Here is a 15,414-nt window from a genome sequence, read left to right as displayed (position 1 = left end):
TTACCGACTATCTCCTCCCTCCCCCTTCCCTTCTCCTCCCCCCCCTCCCCCTCTCCTCCGTCCTCTGCCCTCCCAGTTCTCCCTGCTCTCAGAGGTGCGCGGCCTGGTCACTCCCCAGGATTTGGAGCGCTTCGACGGGCTGGTGTTGCGCCGCGAGATCCAGGCTCTGAAGGGCCGCCAGGGCCCCGCCGGAGCCCCGGGCCTCCACCCAGACTCCCAGTCCATGGTGTCCTACCCCGACACGCTGACCTCCTCCTCCGCCAGCTTCATGACCAACACCACCCTAAGCTCTGCCCGGGTACGTCCAGTCCAATGTGTTTGGTTTATGCTCTTAATCCCAGTTCACAGTCACAGAGGCTCTCTGGGGGCTATTCATGTTCCCCTAAATATAATTAAATTCTTGCTGTTAAAGGTGTAATTAAAGGTGCTGTAAGTAAAATTTGAGAGTTATGAAGAGAGGGAGAAGGAAGAAGAAATAAAAGAACTCCAAAAAGATGGCCCTCCCATCCTGCTCCCTCCCTCTAAGCCATTGAGAAGCACTGCATTAGCTGTTATTCAAAGGCAAGATGGATTCACTGACCCTGTCAGCTAAGACATGCCCTGATTGGTCAGTAACAAGCCTTGAGCGGTTATAAAATCTAAGCCGTCTCGTTAAAGAGGCATCAACTCGAAATGGACAGCGCTTTTCACTCACTTATAGCTGAGGGTGGGCTACGGCATTCTAACAACCGACACTCAAATAATAGCACTTGAAACTTACCAACAACACCTTTAAGTGCTCTAGAATGCTCACCTAAGTATTCTGGAATACGAAAAAAAAAAACGTGTATAGGCTTAATATTCTAGGATCCAACTGTGGTTGACTCAGCACAGGACGGTTGAGAGCACACGGCTGGCTGGCTGGCGGGCTGAGCAGACGGTGGGTGGACAGGCGGCTGTCACCTCCACCATGTCGACAGTACACTAACAAACCGCTCCACTTCCTCTGTCCCCTTCCCCTGTAGGAGAGGTTGCTCTGGCTCATAGATATGATGGAGGTATGGGATGATCGCTCTGTTCTGCGTGGTGGATCTGTCCTTTCCGTTTTCCCTTGTTGCTGTTGTGTCTTAGAGAGCCACATGTGTGTCCCTAGCCCCTCTCTCGTCCGTTGCTCTTGTGGCCTTGAGTTAGTTTGTTTATTAATGATGTCAGTTATAGCGGGGGATACAAAAGGACTACAATTAAAATAAAAACAGCCTTTATGATAAGGTAGTTATTCCAATTGTCACTGGGGCAATGTTTATATCTGCACACATGCACATTTGATATTGTTAACATAGCAATACAAAACAATGGATAATCTTATCCTATGTTTATCATGTTAACATAAAACTTATGAAATAATATATAAACAACCATAAGGTTGCCATCAAAACCCATTCTTGTCAATATATAAACCACATGAAATAAACACTGATATTAATTGACATAAACAAACAAACCCACATTTTGTATCTAGCCCCCAATGCTGTCTGGTTTTGTGTGTCTCTTCTCCTGGCTCCTCTCCTAGCTCCTCCCCTAGTTCCTCTCCTAGTTCCTCTCCTAGTTCCTCTCCTGGTTCCTCTCCTGGTTCCTCTCCTGGTTCCTCTCCTAGTTCCTCTCCCGGCTCCTCTCTTGGTTCCTCTCCTGGCTCCTCTCCCGGTTCCTCTCCCGGTTCCTCTCCCGGTTCCTCTCCAGGTTCCTCTCCTAGTTCCTCTCCTGGCTCCTCTCCTGGTTCCTCTCCTAGTTCCTCTCCCGGTTAATCTCCCGGTTCCTCTCCTAGCTCCTCTCCTAGTTCCTCTCCTGGCTCCCCTCCTGGTTCCTCTCCTGGTTCCTCTCCTAGCTCCTCTCCTGGTTCCTCTCCTAGCTCCTCTCCTGGTTCCTCTCCTAGCTCCTCTGCAAGACGACGTGATTGCATAATCACTGAGGCCCTCTCATTTCTTTCAGCTGCTCTTTGAACAAACACACACACACACACATACACGTTTGCACACACGCACACACCCACCCACACACACACACACTCACACGCACGGACATGCACACACACTACAGTAGATGGAGAGAGCAGAGATAAGGGTGCTTGCTGTTATTGTCTGTGAGCTGACAGTGGGGGGTCCGGTCTCTCGTCGCTCCAGGAGGGCTCCCTGTGGAGGAATGGTGTGCAAGATAGTGTGTGTGTGTTTCTCTCAGTGTGTTTGGTACGCATATGCATACACTGTATATGTGTGTGTGTGAGATGGTGATTTTTTTGGGTTAGTCTCGAATTACCCAACTTTTTCTGGGACCATGGGTTGTGTGTGTGTGTGTGTGTGTGTGTGTGTGTGTGTGTGTGTGTGTGTGTGTGTGTGTGTGTGTGTGTGTGTGTGTGTGTGTGTGTGTGTGTGTGTGTGTGTGTGTGTGTGTGTGTGTGTGTGTTTATATGGTCTGTAAATGTTTGCTTTTAGGATAATCCCACGCAAGATGTGTGTGCCCAGCTCACACATCTTGTGTGTATTTGTTTGTAATATTGTCTTGGCCTGTGCAAGATGGTTTGTCCATGTTTGTTGGTACCTCTGCATGTGTGTTTGTGCCTGTGCATGTGTGTTTGTGCATGTGTGTTTGTGTACGTGTGTTTGTGCCTGTGCATATATGCCCATGTGTTGGGGCCTGTGCATGTGTGTCTGGGCTCCATGGCGCCTGTGTGTGGGAGATTAGAGAGCAGAGGGGTTTGGATGGGATGAGAACGAGTGGATTTGTGAACCGTACTCCGGAGCCAGGTATATTGTGAGCAGAGAGTATAAGCTGCTCTCAATGGAAACATACAAACACACCCAAAGACATATACCTGACGCACATACTCATTTGTTTTTCTGCTATTTGTTTTACTATCCTATGCTATTTGCTCATTTAGGAGACTACCTGAAATCCGATCCTTATTGTGAAAGTGCAGGTAGATGTTGGACATTGGAGCCTGTTGCATGCCCGTTGGCGTGACGGCTCAGTTGTTAGCTATTACTACTTGTAGCGTGTTCTGGTAGTAAGGTTGCTAGGGTACTTGACAAATAAGGGAGTGAACCATGTGAGGTATTGCCTAGCCCATTAGCTCACTTAGCATGCAAGGTTACTCAAGACAGAGGAGTGGACAGCTGTGGCCTCCTAACAGAAACAAACAGACACACACACACACACACACACACACACACACACACACACACACACACACACACACACACACACACACACACACACACACACACACACACACACACACACACACACACACACACACACACACACACACACACACACACCAGCCTGGCAGGGAAGCCATGCAGGGCAGAATGAGTGTCTGTAGTGAACTTGTGATAAATAAAAGGGTCTTAAGTGCTCCCAGCGCGGCACCAAGGGGGTAATTAAGCTGAATTGATGAACCATTTGTTTGGGTCCAGCGGCCCGCGCTAATAAAGGCCGTGTGTCCCGCCTCCCGCATCAGTCAGCTCCCCTAGCACAGATACATCGCTAACCCTGATCTTCAGCCTCCAAGTCTTTAAGGGGCTTGAGATAAGATGATTGTTTGTAATCGATTGCTTTTACGAAGCATCGATCAGCTTTTTGGATGGACGCACAATAACTAATAAGTGAGAAATAGTGTGTTTGTGTGTGTGCGCGTGTGTGCCTGTTTTTGTCATTGTTTTTGTGTGTCTTAATGCGTGTGCATGCCACTGTTAGTGTGTGTGTGTGTGTGTGTGTGTGTTTTTGTTCATTTGTTTGGCATATGTGTCTGCCTGCTTTTGGGCTTATATGGGTTGTGGTTGCATGAATCAGTGTCTGTGTACATGTCTATGCTAGTCAGTCCATGTGCGTGTTTTTGTCCGTGTGTGTCTCTGTGTGTTTGTGTGTGTGTGCCTTCATGGATTTCGGTCCAGCCACCCAGTATTACAAAGCTTTCTCCCAGACGTGCAGGCTATGAACAGCATATTGTATTGACCTCTTTCTTCCCGGAGACCAAGACGCTCAGCTATCTCATGGGTGCTTGACATTTGTTTCCACAGATAAGCAAGTTTCAAAATAGATTGACGCTTTCTACTTTCTGGTTTCAAACTACAGAATATTCAGTATATATACATTTAGTGTATTAAGTGTATACATCGGAGTAATCATCTCCTCTTGTGTGCTTTATCCCTTTTGTTAATGCTCTTTAGTTGGATATTTCTCCTGCTGTTCTTCCTATATTGAAAATATTTCTTATTTGTGTTTAGTTGATATTTAAAGTTCATGTTTATCTGTATGTGAGTATCATACCCACTCACACGCCCCTAAACAAATCTGCAAAAGCAACTAAATCAAAATGACCAGGCACCACAAGCCATTTCATTTTAAGAGGAACAGTTTAATCTATGTTCAAAACGTTCCCCTTCCATTTTATCACTATCACTCATTCCTCTGTAATCATCTCTCCCCTTTGCTTTCTTGCTCTCTCTCTCTCTCTCTCTCTCTCTCTCTCTCTCTCTCTCTCTCTCTCTCTCTCTCTCTCTCTCTCTAGAACGACAGTGTGGTGGACAGTGAGAGGAACACTCTGGAGAGTTCAGAAACTCTGCTGCCAGACATCTCGTTGGTGAGCCTGCACAGAGGGGACGGAGGGTGGTGGGTTAGGGTGGTGGAGTATGAAGATGGGGCGTGGGTGTGGGGAAAGCGGAGGAGGGATGGCTGATGGTGAGGTGGTGGAGGGGGAGAGCAGGCTGGTGGGAAGCATGGTTGAGGAGAGTGGGGTGGGGTGCATGGCTGAGGTTGAAGTGACAAGGAAGTGACAAGGAGAGAGAAAGGGAGTCATTTGATGCAGAGAGATGAGATGTAAAAGATTGGTGACAGATAGGTTTGACATTACTATAAACAAATGTCAAAGTAAGACAGCAATGTACTTCATCTATTCTGCTCGTCTGGGACACTCGATGCTTCAACGGAAAATAAAGCTGACATTTGCTCACAGAAGCGTGTTTTACAGACTTAATCAAAGTACATAAACCTGTAATCGTAAAACAACGACTTGCTGCGGAGTTCCCTGCTGATGTGCGACTTCCCGGCTGATGGGCGGAGGCGATCAGTGAACACTGGAATCTAGAATTCATCAAATCATTGCTTGGCTGCATCAGGCAGTTGATCACAGTTGAAAATGGACGACTCCTGTCACAGTAAACCGCTCAGGCTCCTGGCAGACACAGACAGATGAAACCAAAGAGCTCCATTGGATTCAGTTTTGTGGAGATGCAAATGGGTTTGGACTGGAGGGGGGGGTTGTGCAATTGGGCTATAAATCAAAACGATTGCTGAGGACAATTCAGTCATCCCGTCTACATCAACTGCGATATTTCTTTACCATAACTGCCATTTAAGATGAAGAGCAGGAAGAGGCTGCAATGTTGCGCCAAAGTCCTCATCTTTCTGTTGGTAAGTACTAAATCTACACTCATTCGTTCAGCATGTTGTCAATAAGGCATTAAATTGAGGCTAAAGGAATCGCAATCCATTTAACAGCTACGGAGGCTAACATAATATATACTTAGGATAAGGGAACTAGCTACCCGCTGGCTATTATCGTTAACATTATAGCTATCCTCTCTGAAATGTTACACTTTAATGTCAATATCGACAGCTAGCCTCCTCATCCTCCACCTTTCTGTTGCAGAAGAACACTCACGACGGGATCAGTCAGCGTACGGGGGACAAAGGAGTGAAGTTGGAGACCCCAAGTATCTTCATGGTGTCAACCATTTCTGAAGTTGGAGACCCCAAGTATCTTCAATGGTGGAGTTTGTCAACCATTTCTCTCACAGAGTCAGCTTGTGAAGACACGCCTGTGTGTACAAGCTACATGCCGTGACATTGTCTCCTGCCACAGACACAGATCACTGTTTATAGGCCTTGTGTTACTTACCAAAGAATATAATGCATCGTTCCCGTTGCCCGTGCAGTGCACTGCTCCATAGCGCCAGAGCCCACCAATATGGAAAATAATCCACGGAATTCAGTGTCGTGTTGTGATTTGTATCTCAATGGAGTTTTTTCTAAACACTTTGAAACAAGTTTTTTGTGTAAAGAAGGTTATTAAAAACATGTTTGCTGTTTAATAAATGGCCATTGAAGCATTGAAATCTCTTGCATTCATCCACAGCTGGACATCGTTAAAATCCAAGACAAATATTATTATTTTTGCCTACATGAGACTAACCTTAATAAATAAAGTAAAATAACAGCATTATCTGATGGTAGTCAGATGGTCATTCAGTCTGAATGTGTCTAGCTAAGAGAGACATGTCCTCAATTGCATCCAAGATCAAATACAATTCTATAGCAACTAGGGTTTCCAGAGCAACAGTATAGCGCAACATTCATAATGATCCATACTGAATACAAAGGATCAAAGTGGGTCCGACCGTCATTTACAGACCCAAATGTATCCCCGCGTCCTCTCAACATCCCATCAACCAACCCATGTCTGATTTGCACTTTTAGTTTCTCTCCAATCATTTTTTCCTGTATTTTAATTCACTGCATGCAACATCAGGTGTGTGCCTCATGTCTCAGTGTCAGTCATCCCCTTTGGGTTACTATACAGCTGCCTTGCCTTGGAAGACTGGAGGAAATCGAACCTGCGACCTTCAACCTGTCAAACTCGTTTGTATAAATGTGGATATGTTATCAATCTTTAAGAAACAGACGAGAGAGTGAGAACGAGTGAGTGAGCATGACAGGAAGGATGACACAGCAGTTTTCCTATCTTTTGATGTGTTTTCCGGAGACTAACAACGCTGGCTTCCTCCTGCTCCACTTCTTCCTCCTCTTCCTCCTTCAGGACGACGTCGACTCGTCCACACCCGAGCCCCCCCCCCTCCTTTAAGCCACCGCCCCCCCCCGGGGTTCAGAGGAAACCCAGCCGGAAGGATAAGGTGGACAAGCGCACTTCCTCCGAGTCCGCCCAATCAGACGGCCTTTACTTCACTGCGCCACCCTCCCGTAACCACCACGCCCCCACCTCCCCCTCGCCGCTCCCCCCCCACCGAACTGCCCGTAGAGACTCCTCCCACCAGTACGCCACCGTCCAGAGGAAAGGCCCCTCCCTCCCGCCCATCGCGGCACAGCTGGCCATGGTCCACCGCCACCACATCGGGCCCTTCCCCAGGGTCCAGTCCCCCACCAGGGGCCCTCAGCCTTCCCCCAGGTCCCCATCCACACCACCTCCTCCTCCGCCTCCTCCGCTCCCTGCTCCAGCCCCGCCTCATCCGCCACCACCTCCACCCTCTCATCCTCCGCCCCACACCCCAAAGACCAAGGCCTCGGCGAAGACCTCCCCCAAAGCCCGATTTGTGACGGTGGAGCTCCACCGGCAGAACGCGGAGCCAGACCTCAACGAAGTGCGCCCCCTGCCCCAGCCTGGAGGTGAGCCTGGCGGGGGTTACTGGGAGGTCAAGGTGGGGGGTTCCCCCTGGGTAAAGCAGGTCTGATAGGTTAATGGGGGTCGAGGAAAGGAGTCTGTTTTTGATGTGGTGCGTGCATAACAGCAGAATGTAGGGAGATGGAGGTTTGAAAGGTGCTGGATTGAGGCAGTATTGTTCCCCTGTTATATCATTTATAATATGTGATCTAAATAGAGACAAGTGGGCTTTCCAACTACTTTGTATTTTGGGTGACACTTGAATATATTATTCTTACTTGTAGTCTAGCACTTAAGGGGTTTCGACCAAGAAGCCCTGGGTTCAAATCCCAATGTCCACACATTGGTGTTGAACATGCTTGAGCAGTCTTTAACAAGATGCCCGAACCTCTACCTGCTCATTCACGATGTGACTACCACTGTAAATGCTTTGGATTATTCATTCAGCGACTGCTCAATGAATAAACAGTAAGTTGACTTTGCAGCGTTTCTGACTGTCAGAGACTAAGTGAAAATTACGTATTCAAGCCTCACCAAATATAGATGCTGCAGATAGTCGAATCCTCCTTGAAGCCTTTGCTTTATTAATCCAGTGACGTGAGGAGTCTGTGATTTCACTTCTAGTTTGATTGGACAGATTCGTACCCTACTTCTTTGAATAGATTATTATTAATTATTCTCCACTTGGATCGATTTTTCAACACTCTTTCATGTCAACTTCTCAATATGAAAGTGAACGATTTTTTTATAATCTTCATAAAAAAATGATCGAACCTTAATACACAGAACATTTCTACAAGGGAGCCAAATGAAAAGTGACTACGACCATGGCAACTCCTTTTTTAGCCAATTATCCAACATATTGTGCAAAAAACCCACATCATTGAACAGGGCTCAGTGAAATATATTCATCTTAGCGAGTCATTTACTCCTGCATTCAAATGTAAAGTCGTAACATATTAATGAAACTCATTGGAAAGACTATTAATTCTAACTCTCGAATGTAGTTTGAATGAGTTCATGTCTTTGAATTTAAATACTAAATGAAAAAGAAAATCAATGATTGAATCGGAATTACTGTTTAAAGAATATGACTTTGTTCAACCATATTTGTTCCCCATTTTAAGGTGAAACATACTTATTTCAGTTCTTTGATTTATAAAATACATTTAATCTCATCTTTGTTATCTCAATTGTATCTGCTGGTAGAGCAGAAGACTAATACGTTGTGTATTTTATTTAACTAAAAACATCTGACCAAAACCCCTTCCCTCCTTCACGTACACAAATATACACACAAATACACACACACACCTACCACCTACCCCCCTCCCACCCCACCTTACACACACACACACACACACAACTCTCCACCCCCTACCCCCCCTCTAGGTGGGACCCTGGCCCAGCAGTCGGACGGGGGTCAGACCCTGAGTGAGGACAGTGGGGTGGACCTCCCGGAGTCTCAGGGCCACACTAGTAAGGACGGCCCCGGCCGCCCCGCATGCATACGCCCCCCACAGGGCGGCCCGGGGGGGGCGGGGGAGCACACTCCCAGACCGGTGAGTGGGTGGAGATGAGTGGATGGGTTGAGAGGTGGAAGAATGAGTGGGTGAAGGTTGATTTGGAAGATGGGTCGTAGATGGGAGGATGTGTGAGCGGATCATGGATGTGTGGGCAGGTGGAGTGGTGGAGGTATTGATCGATATATAGATGGATGAGGGGAGGGGTGGTTGATGGGTTAATGGGTGGATTATGGCAGGTGGATGGAGGGAGGGTAACGGCCGATTCACACTCACCACACACCAGCTCAACATAAAGGAGTGGTTTAGGTTCACAACATGACGTCAACATCACAGATGAGGCGTGAAGTGACATTGCCCCATTGCCGCAGCAGCTTGCAGTAATCGCTGCAGCACCCGATTTGGTGTGAATGATCCCTGAGACATACTGTAAATGGACAGGTGGATGGTGTGCAAGAATTTGGTGAGTGGGTGTATTTACTGGAGGACGATTTAAGTATTTTTTGTTTGGTCAACTCAAAGATTAATGACTCACATGTAAGAATGTCTTCTTTGTTCCTTGAATCACAAATGTTTTTCTGTCCTCAGAAACCCTGGTCCCTGATTTAACCTCCTTTCCCTCCTCTCTCTGTTGTCATGTAAACGTTCCCTTTCTGTCCCTCATCCATTATTTTAGTCGCTCGTTACTCCATCCCTCCGTTCCATTGCCCTTGTCACGCCATCTTTCACAGCGCTGCGGCGCACACAAAAGACTCAAGCGCCACCTTTGTTCTCACCGATAAAGCGTCAAAAGAGAGAGGTGTCTCGGCCCGCGACGGTTACGTGCCGTTGACTAAACACGACGATTTGCGGTGGGGCACGCTGTCTCGTGGCCGTTCTGCCGGGACGATCGCTCCACGATCGCCTGCCTACGCTCCCCCGGGAAACTAGCGTCTACCGGGCTGAGGCCAGGGGCACTTTGTTATTTTGATCATTTCACCACGGATGCAGAGCGAGGCAGTGCTGGGGCGAAGCTAGCAGGAACTAGGGAGTAGGAACCGTAGTTAACAGAATAATGGTCATCGGTGAGGCAAAGTGGAAGTGCTTGGAGAGATCTCTCTCGACTCCGCCTGATGTATTAAAGGCTACACTAGCAGCTTTTAACGATGCAGGGGGTTTGTGTTTATGTGCTCTCTAAAAGTCTACCTCGCAATTTGCTGCCGTGATGTTCTTTCAAAATGCTCCGGAGTTCTGTGCCAGTGGAGAGCAGAGTGTTGACAGCGCCCAAGAAAAGGGGACGATCATCTTGTCAGAACCTGAAGGGAAACACAATCAGCCTAGCAACAAACAACAAAATAAAGGTTGTGATGTGTCTCCTGTCCAAACATTGAGTTGTATTCCTACAAATGGATCCTTCCCAATGGCAGTTTGGCAGTTTGAAAGCCGGGCTGCTCTTAGCGGATGATGTACTGTTATTCTCCTAACTACTGTGTCTTCTCCCGCTTGCCGTAGCCGGGTCTGCTGGATCCCACCTCCCAACTGGTGAGGGTCGGGAAGAGCGCCACCACGCTGGGGATCGCCATCGAGGGAGGAGCCAACACACGCCAACCCCTGCCCCGTATCGTCACCATCCAGGTGGGGCTGTAGGGGAAGCAATGGAGCCACTTTCTTAGACGTTCTCCATAGACGTCTCAGACTTTTGAAGGCGAGAGAGGATTACATGTAGCGTAAGAGGACAGGTTGATTGATCGATTGAATTGATTGAAATTCCTTATCTACACAAAGGTAAGCATACCAATGTACATCAGATCAGAAGGATAACACAAAAAAACCCATAGGCTGATTTCCGTTGTGGTCCCTTGTTCCCATTGTGGACTCATGTTCAATAGGTCGCTATTGAACATGATTCGCTGCATTGTGTGTTGCTTACACTAGAGAGTTCATCTACCAAACTGCCCCCAAATAAAAAAATGTCATTCAAAGAAACCCGGCCTTTCTCCTACCACCGAGCAGTACTCTCAGAAAGAGTCAATGTTCTCAACGGATCGCTGCCTGTTCAGTTCATGATGGAAACCGCCTCTTCTGTTCTCTCTTGTGATAGCAGCAGGTGGGGATGAACTTCCTTGAAGCCTTTATAGTTCCAGGCTGCCGGTAATCCACACTGATAGCCCTGCTTTTTAACTCCTCTCTGGGGGATTTACGAGGACTACCATAACCTTCAATGTTCTCCAACCCAGGGCTCGGCTGTCGATAGAGCTCTGCCAAGATGCAGGGCCTTCCATGCAATGGTGACCCTAGGGGGAATTTGGCCCTAATGAATGAATGAATAAATTGGCCTGGATGAATACATGAATACAACTCTGAGTCTGTAATAGTCAATCTACTCTCTTGATTTTTCATGTTTAACATCAGGGAGCACTGAGACTATCAGTGCTGCAATATGAATTGAAAGGCCTAGTGGGACATTTTCGTTTAAAAAGTAACATCTATAGACGGTCTGTTGTAGTCTATCGCGAATAGATCTATTGATGAGATGTGTGTGATATCTGCTGAACTAGAAATGGGATTCCCAGCATATTTCCCTTGATATTTCACAAAACCTCTCCACCTCCTCTACAGTTTGAATGCGTGTGTACCAAACCTAACTTCTCTATTACAAAGGCCCCTGTTACATTATCGCTATTATATTATTGCCCTACCAGGGAACACCATTCACACAAGAACAGATGACATGCCAGGTTCTGTGAATGTTTACCACTAGCCCTGAACGGTGTCCTGCATGGTAGTCCTAATAACAGCAATTACCACAACCAAATATCACTAAAACAGCTGTTATTTTGTTCCAACCCCTGCCAACCTTTCTCGTTATAAACACATACATGTGGCACTTTAGGTGCGGGTGAATCACTTTGTAGCAACAGGCAGTGGGGATAATTGCAAATGCAATGTTTATTTTTGTGGCTTTGACTGCTTCTTTGAGACCTGGCAAGGTGGCTTTCCTTGTAAACCATTTAAATAGCAACAGAAGATACTGGGGAAGGATGGGATGGATTGGAGAGACTCTGAGACTTTGGTGGGGGGGGGGGGGGGGGGGGCAAGCAGACTGCAGAATACGAATACGGTTTATTTTGCTTTAGTGAACATGCAAATGTATTCCGTCGTTCGTTTGCTAGAACAACATGCAAGGGACCAAAGCCAGCCCGTATCACAGAGCTGTCTTGGGCTGCGTGCGTCACATAAAAGGAGGCAGAAGTCGAGGTTTTCTCTTTTTGATTCTCCAAGATCACACAGCAGTGAGGGGCTGCTGACGCGGCTCAGAGCCCCTCAGCCCCCCAGCCCGCGCACCACCGAGCCCCTGATTACAGCGCAGAGAAAGGTGCTGATTGTAAGCGCCTGTGACAAAAGAAAGAAGGAAATCAGTGCATTGAAACCTAAAGAACGGAGCGACGAGAGTAGAGAGAGTGGGACACGGAGGAGGAGGGGGGGGGGTGGCGACAGCAGGAGACGGAGGTATAGAACATAAAGACGGGGATGTGGACGGGGTGGGGTTCAGGTGTTTTCGGAGGGGGGGGGGGGGGGGGGGGGGTCTCTCCGGGGCCCTGGATTCGAGGTGTAATAGGTTTTCATGAAGAGAAAAACAGAAAAATTGTTTTCTCTTTTTCCATGGGAACTGTTGTCTCGGAATAAAACTCCAACTGAAATTGCAATTTACTCCGTTCATCCACACACACACACACACACACACACACACACACACACACACACACACACACACACACACACACACACACACACACACACATACACACACACACACATACGCTGAAATATATTTGTACAAGCTCCTTTCAGGTGGTCTCGTGGCGGGAATCAAAGATCTGAAAAACTTTGATTTGGGGATGTTTAATACACATGGCTTGCTTTTTGCGCCGTTATTTTACCCTGGGCCAATCTGCCAGACAAGACTGTTACCCCTGTAGTTCCTCTGTTTCAGCCCGCTAATGAGGACCGGTGACGTTATCAGACAGGGGTGGTAGCCAACTGTCACTTTCAGTTAGGGAGTCATGCTCTCGGCGGCTGTGTTCTCTGTCAACGGCGACTTCAACAGCCCGCTCGGCTGTTTGGCTGCTTTTCATTTCTCCATTCATCTTGCTGCTCTCTGTGTTAACGACGCGCTGCATTGAGTTCACTAGAGGTTTGTCAATGTTTGAGGATAAATCTTTTACCCTGCTGTCTGCTCGTTTTATGGTTACCCTCCTAAATTCACAAACAATAGCAGTAGCATTCTGTGTCATTTATTCCCTTTTCTTAAAGAAAGTGTAAAAATAAACTTAATAAAACAATAATTATAAACATGAATAATAGTGAAGAAATGTAAAACACAAATAAAAAGTGCTTCAACCATACAGGATCTAATCTGACATAACGAAAAAAATAATACTTTTGTCAGTTGGCGGTGTTGTAAATGTATACCCGCTCCCACTTTTATCATTGTCAAGTGTCAACCCTAATGTTATCCGGCCATTCGGTATACGTCTGGGCCGTGACAGGTGTTCTATGTGTAAAACCACGGGAAGGAACCATTCCATTATGATCCGTCTCTCGTCCTTCCTTTCTAAAGGCATCAATTTCATCTGTGGGATGCCGGCGTTGACCTTTCCCCCCCCCATCGTCGGTTCCATCTCTGTAACCCCAGCACCCCCCGGCCGCCCGCCCCCACCCTACCATACATTGCTCCCTCTCTCGGGGGAGTGAGGAGGAGGGAGGGCGGGTCATCTTGATTATAGCAGCTGTGGGGCCAGTGTCTGCAGATGAGCGAAAAACAGCGGCACCACATCTCTGCTGCTTCTCATCTCGTGTGGTGGGGGGGGGGGGTAGGGAGCATACCGCCGTAGCGCCGTCTCTGTCACCGGGGCCGCGGACCGTTGCTGATTCGCTTATTCGGGTTCTGTGGGGGGGGGGGTGGATGTCTTGGGCTGTGTAAACAAGCGGTAATAATGCATCATAATGCGTCTTCATCTCCCCGTGTGTGTGTGTGTGTGTGTGTGTGTGTGTGTGTGTGTGTGTGTGTGTGTGTGTGTGTGTGTGTGTGTGTGTGTGTGTGTGTGTGTGTGTGTGTGATTTTAAACCTCCCCTCTCCTTCTGAAATGAGGAGTGCTTCTCGACGCGATGGGTGGTTTCCTGTTTTCCTGGCAGAGCACATGACAAGGATTTATGGAAATAGAATGACATAGACTTGCATACAAATGCTGTATTATGTTTTCAGATATTCTTTGGAAAGCCACTGACAGTAGAATCAGTTTCATGTCATTAATGATTAGGTAGAGGTTATGGCAGCTTGATCTAGGATGACGCATGGAACAGGTTGTACTTCGTACTTACTCTCATATTCACTTTTGCAATGTACGGTTACAAATTGTAGCTTTTCAGCTTTAAAATCTCCTCACACTTTACATTCACTTTCCTATATAGCTCAACTGGCAGAGTGGGCATTGCCCCTGCCAGGGTTAGGAGTTCATGTTTGAGGATAGATCTATATTGTTACTAAATGAAGAACAGGGGACTGCACTTAGAAAATAACTTTAGTGTGCATCACCCGTTTCGTTGCTGTCATCGGTTGTTGGCCTATCTAATGGCGTCCAGATGCATTTTGGTTTGCGCCCGTTGTTGACGCCACTTGAATATCAAAAATGCAATGGACTTGCAGTTTGCTATTCGTCTGCCGATGCCAGGCTAACAAAGTATGGACTCAGAGTATTTTTATCACAAAGGTTCTTTCGGAAAATTCTCCACCCAATGTTGCATATTTATGTAGTTCAACATTAATCATTTTGTGATGAGCTTTGTGGAGGTAGAGAGGAGAATCTCTCGGGGAATCTCTTACATGGTGGGTAGTTTTGAGGGAAGCGGTTGAGTGGAAAGCACCCATGGAGATCATCCATCATACCTAATGACAGCCCTGGAAGATAACTGAAAACACAACGACATTCAGGACTCTGGATCCAATTCAAGTCGGGCCTGTGTTACGCAACCCAGCCAACTTTTCCCTCGAGATTTCACCCTTTCATCCCAATCTTGTATCCTTGGGATTAATTAGATTTGATGTTGGAGTAAATTCCGTTTGCTTGCCCTCGTCAAAATTTGTTGCGGCGATGGCAATAAATAACGATGGTCAATGTTTTTAGCCTTGAAACTGGTGTCGAAATACTCAAGGGAAAATGTAAGGGTGGGGAAAAGGAGGAGCCGGTACGATTCTGGAGGCCATTGCCCTCAAACGCATGACAAAGACATCAATAAAATAAACACATAAACATAGGATTTAGAAGGCACTGAGTTCATGTAATAGCAGGCAGGGCCAGGATGGAGGGGAGTGCAGACCGGTAACCAGCACACCCTGGTCCAGCAGTGGACCGCTAGCTGGACTGGGGAGGGTTTTTGTTAGGACCGTGTGTGGAGGATGGCTGGTTTAAGCAGCCTCACCTG

General features: G+C 47.2%; 1 protein-coding gene across 1 annotated transcript in view; it reads left to right on the top strand.

Annotated features, from left to right (window-relative positions):
- The window catches only part of whrna (whirlin a), a 117,610-nt gene that overhangs the window by 96,704 nt on the left and 5,492 nt on the right, over positions 1-15,414 (top strand). Inside the window, 6 exon segments of the mRNA XM_030341783.1 lie at positions 77-298; positions 4,544-4,615; positions 6,851-6,889; positions 6,891-7,434; positions 8,822-8,991; positions 10,444-10,566. Coding sequence (XP_030197643.1) covers positions 77-298; positions 4,544-4,615; positions 6,851-6,889; positions 6,891-7,434; positions 8,822-8,991; positions 10,444-10,566 — 1,170 coding nt within the window.

The sequence above is a fragment of the Gadus morhua genome, chromosome 19, assembly GCF_902167405.1.
Source record: "Gadus morhua chromosome 19, gadMor3.0, whole genome shotgun sequence".
Classification (NCBI taxonomy): domain Eukaryota; kingdom Metazoa; phylum Chordata; class Actinopteri; order Gadiformes; family Gadidae; genus Gadus; species Gadus morhua.
Note: the sequence above shows the minus strand (reverse complement) of the source record. Positions and strands in the feature narration are given on the sequence as shown.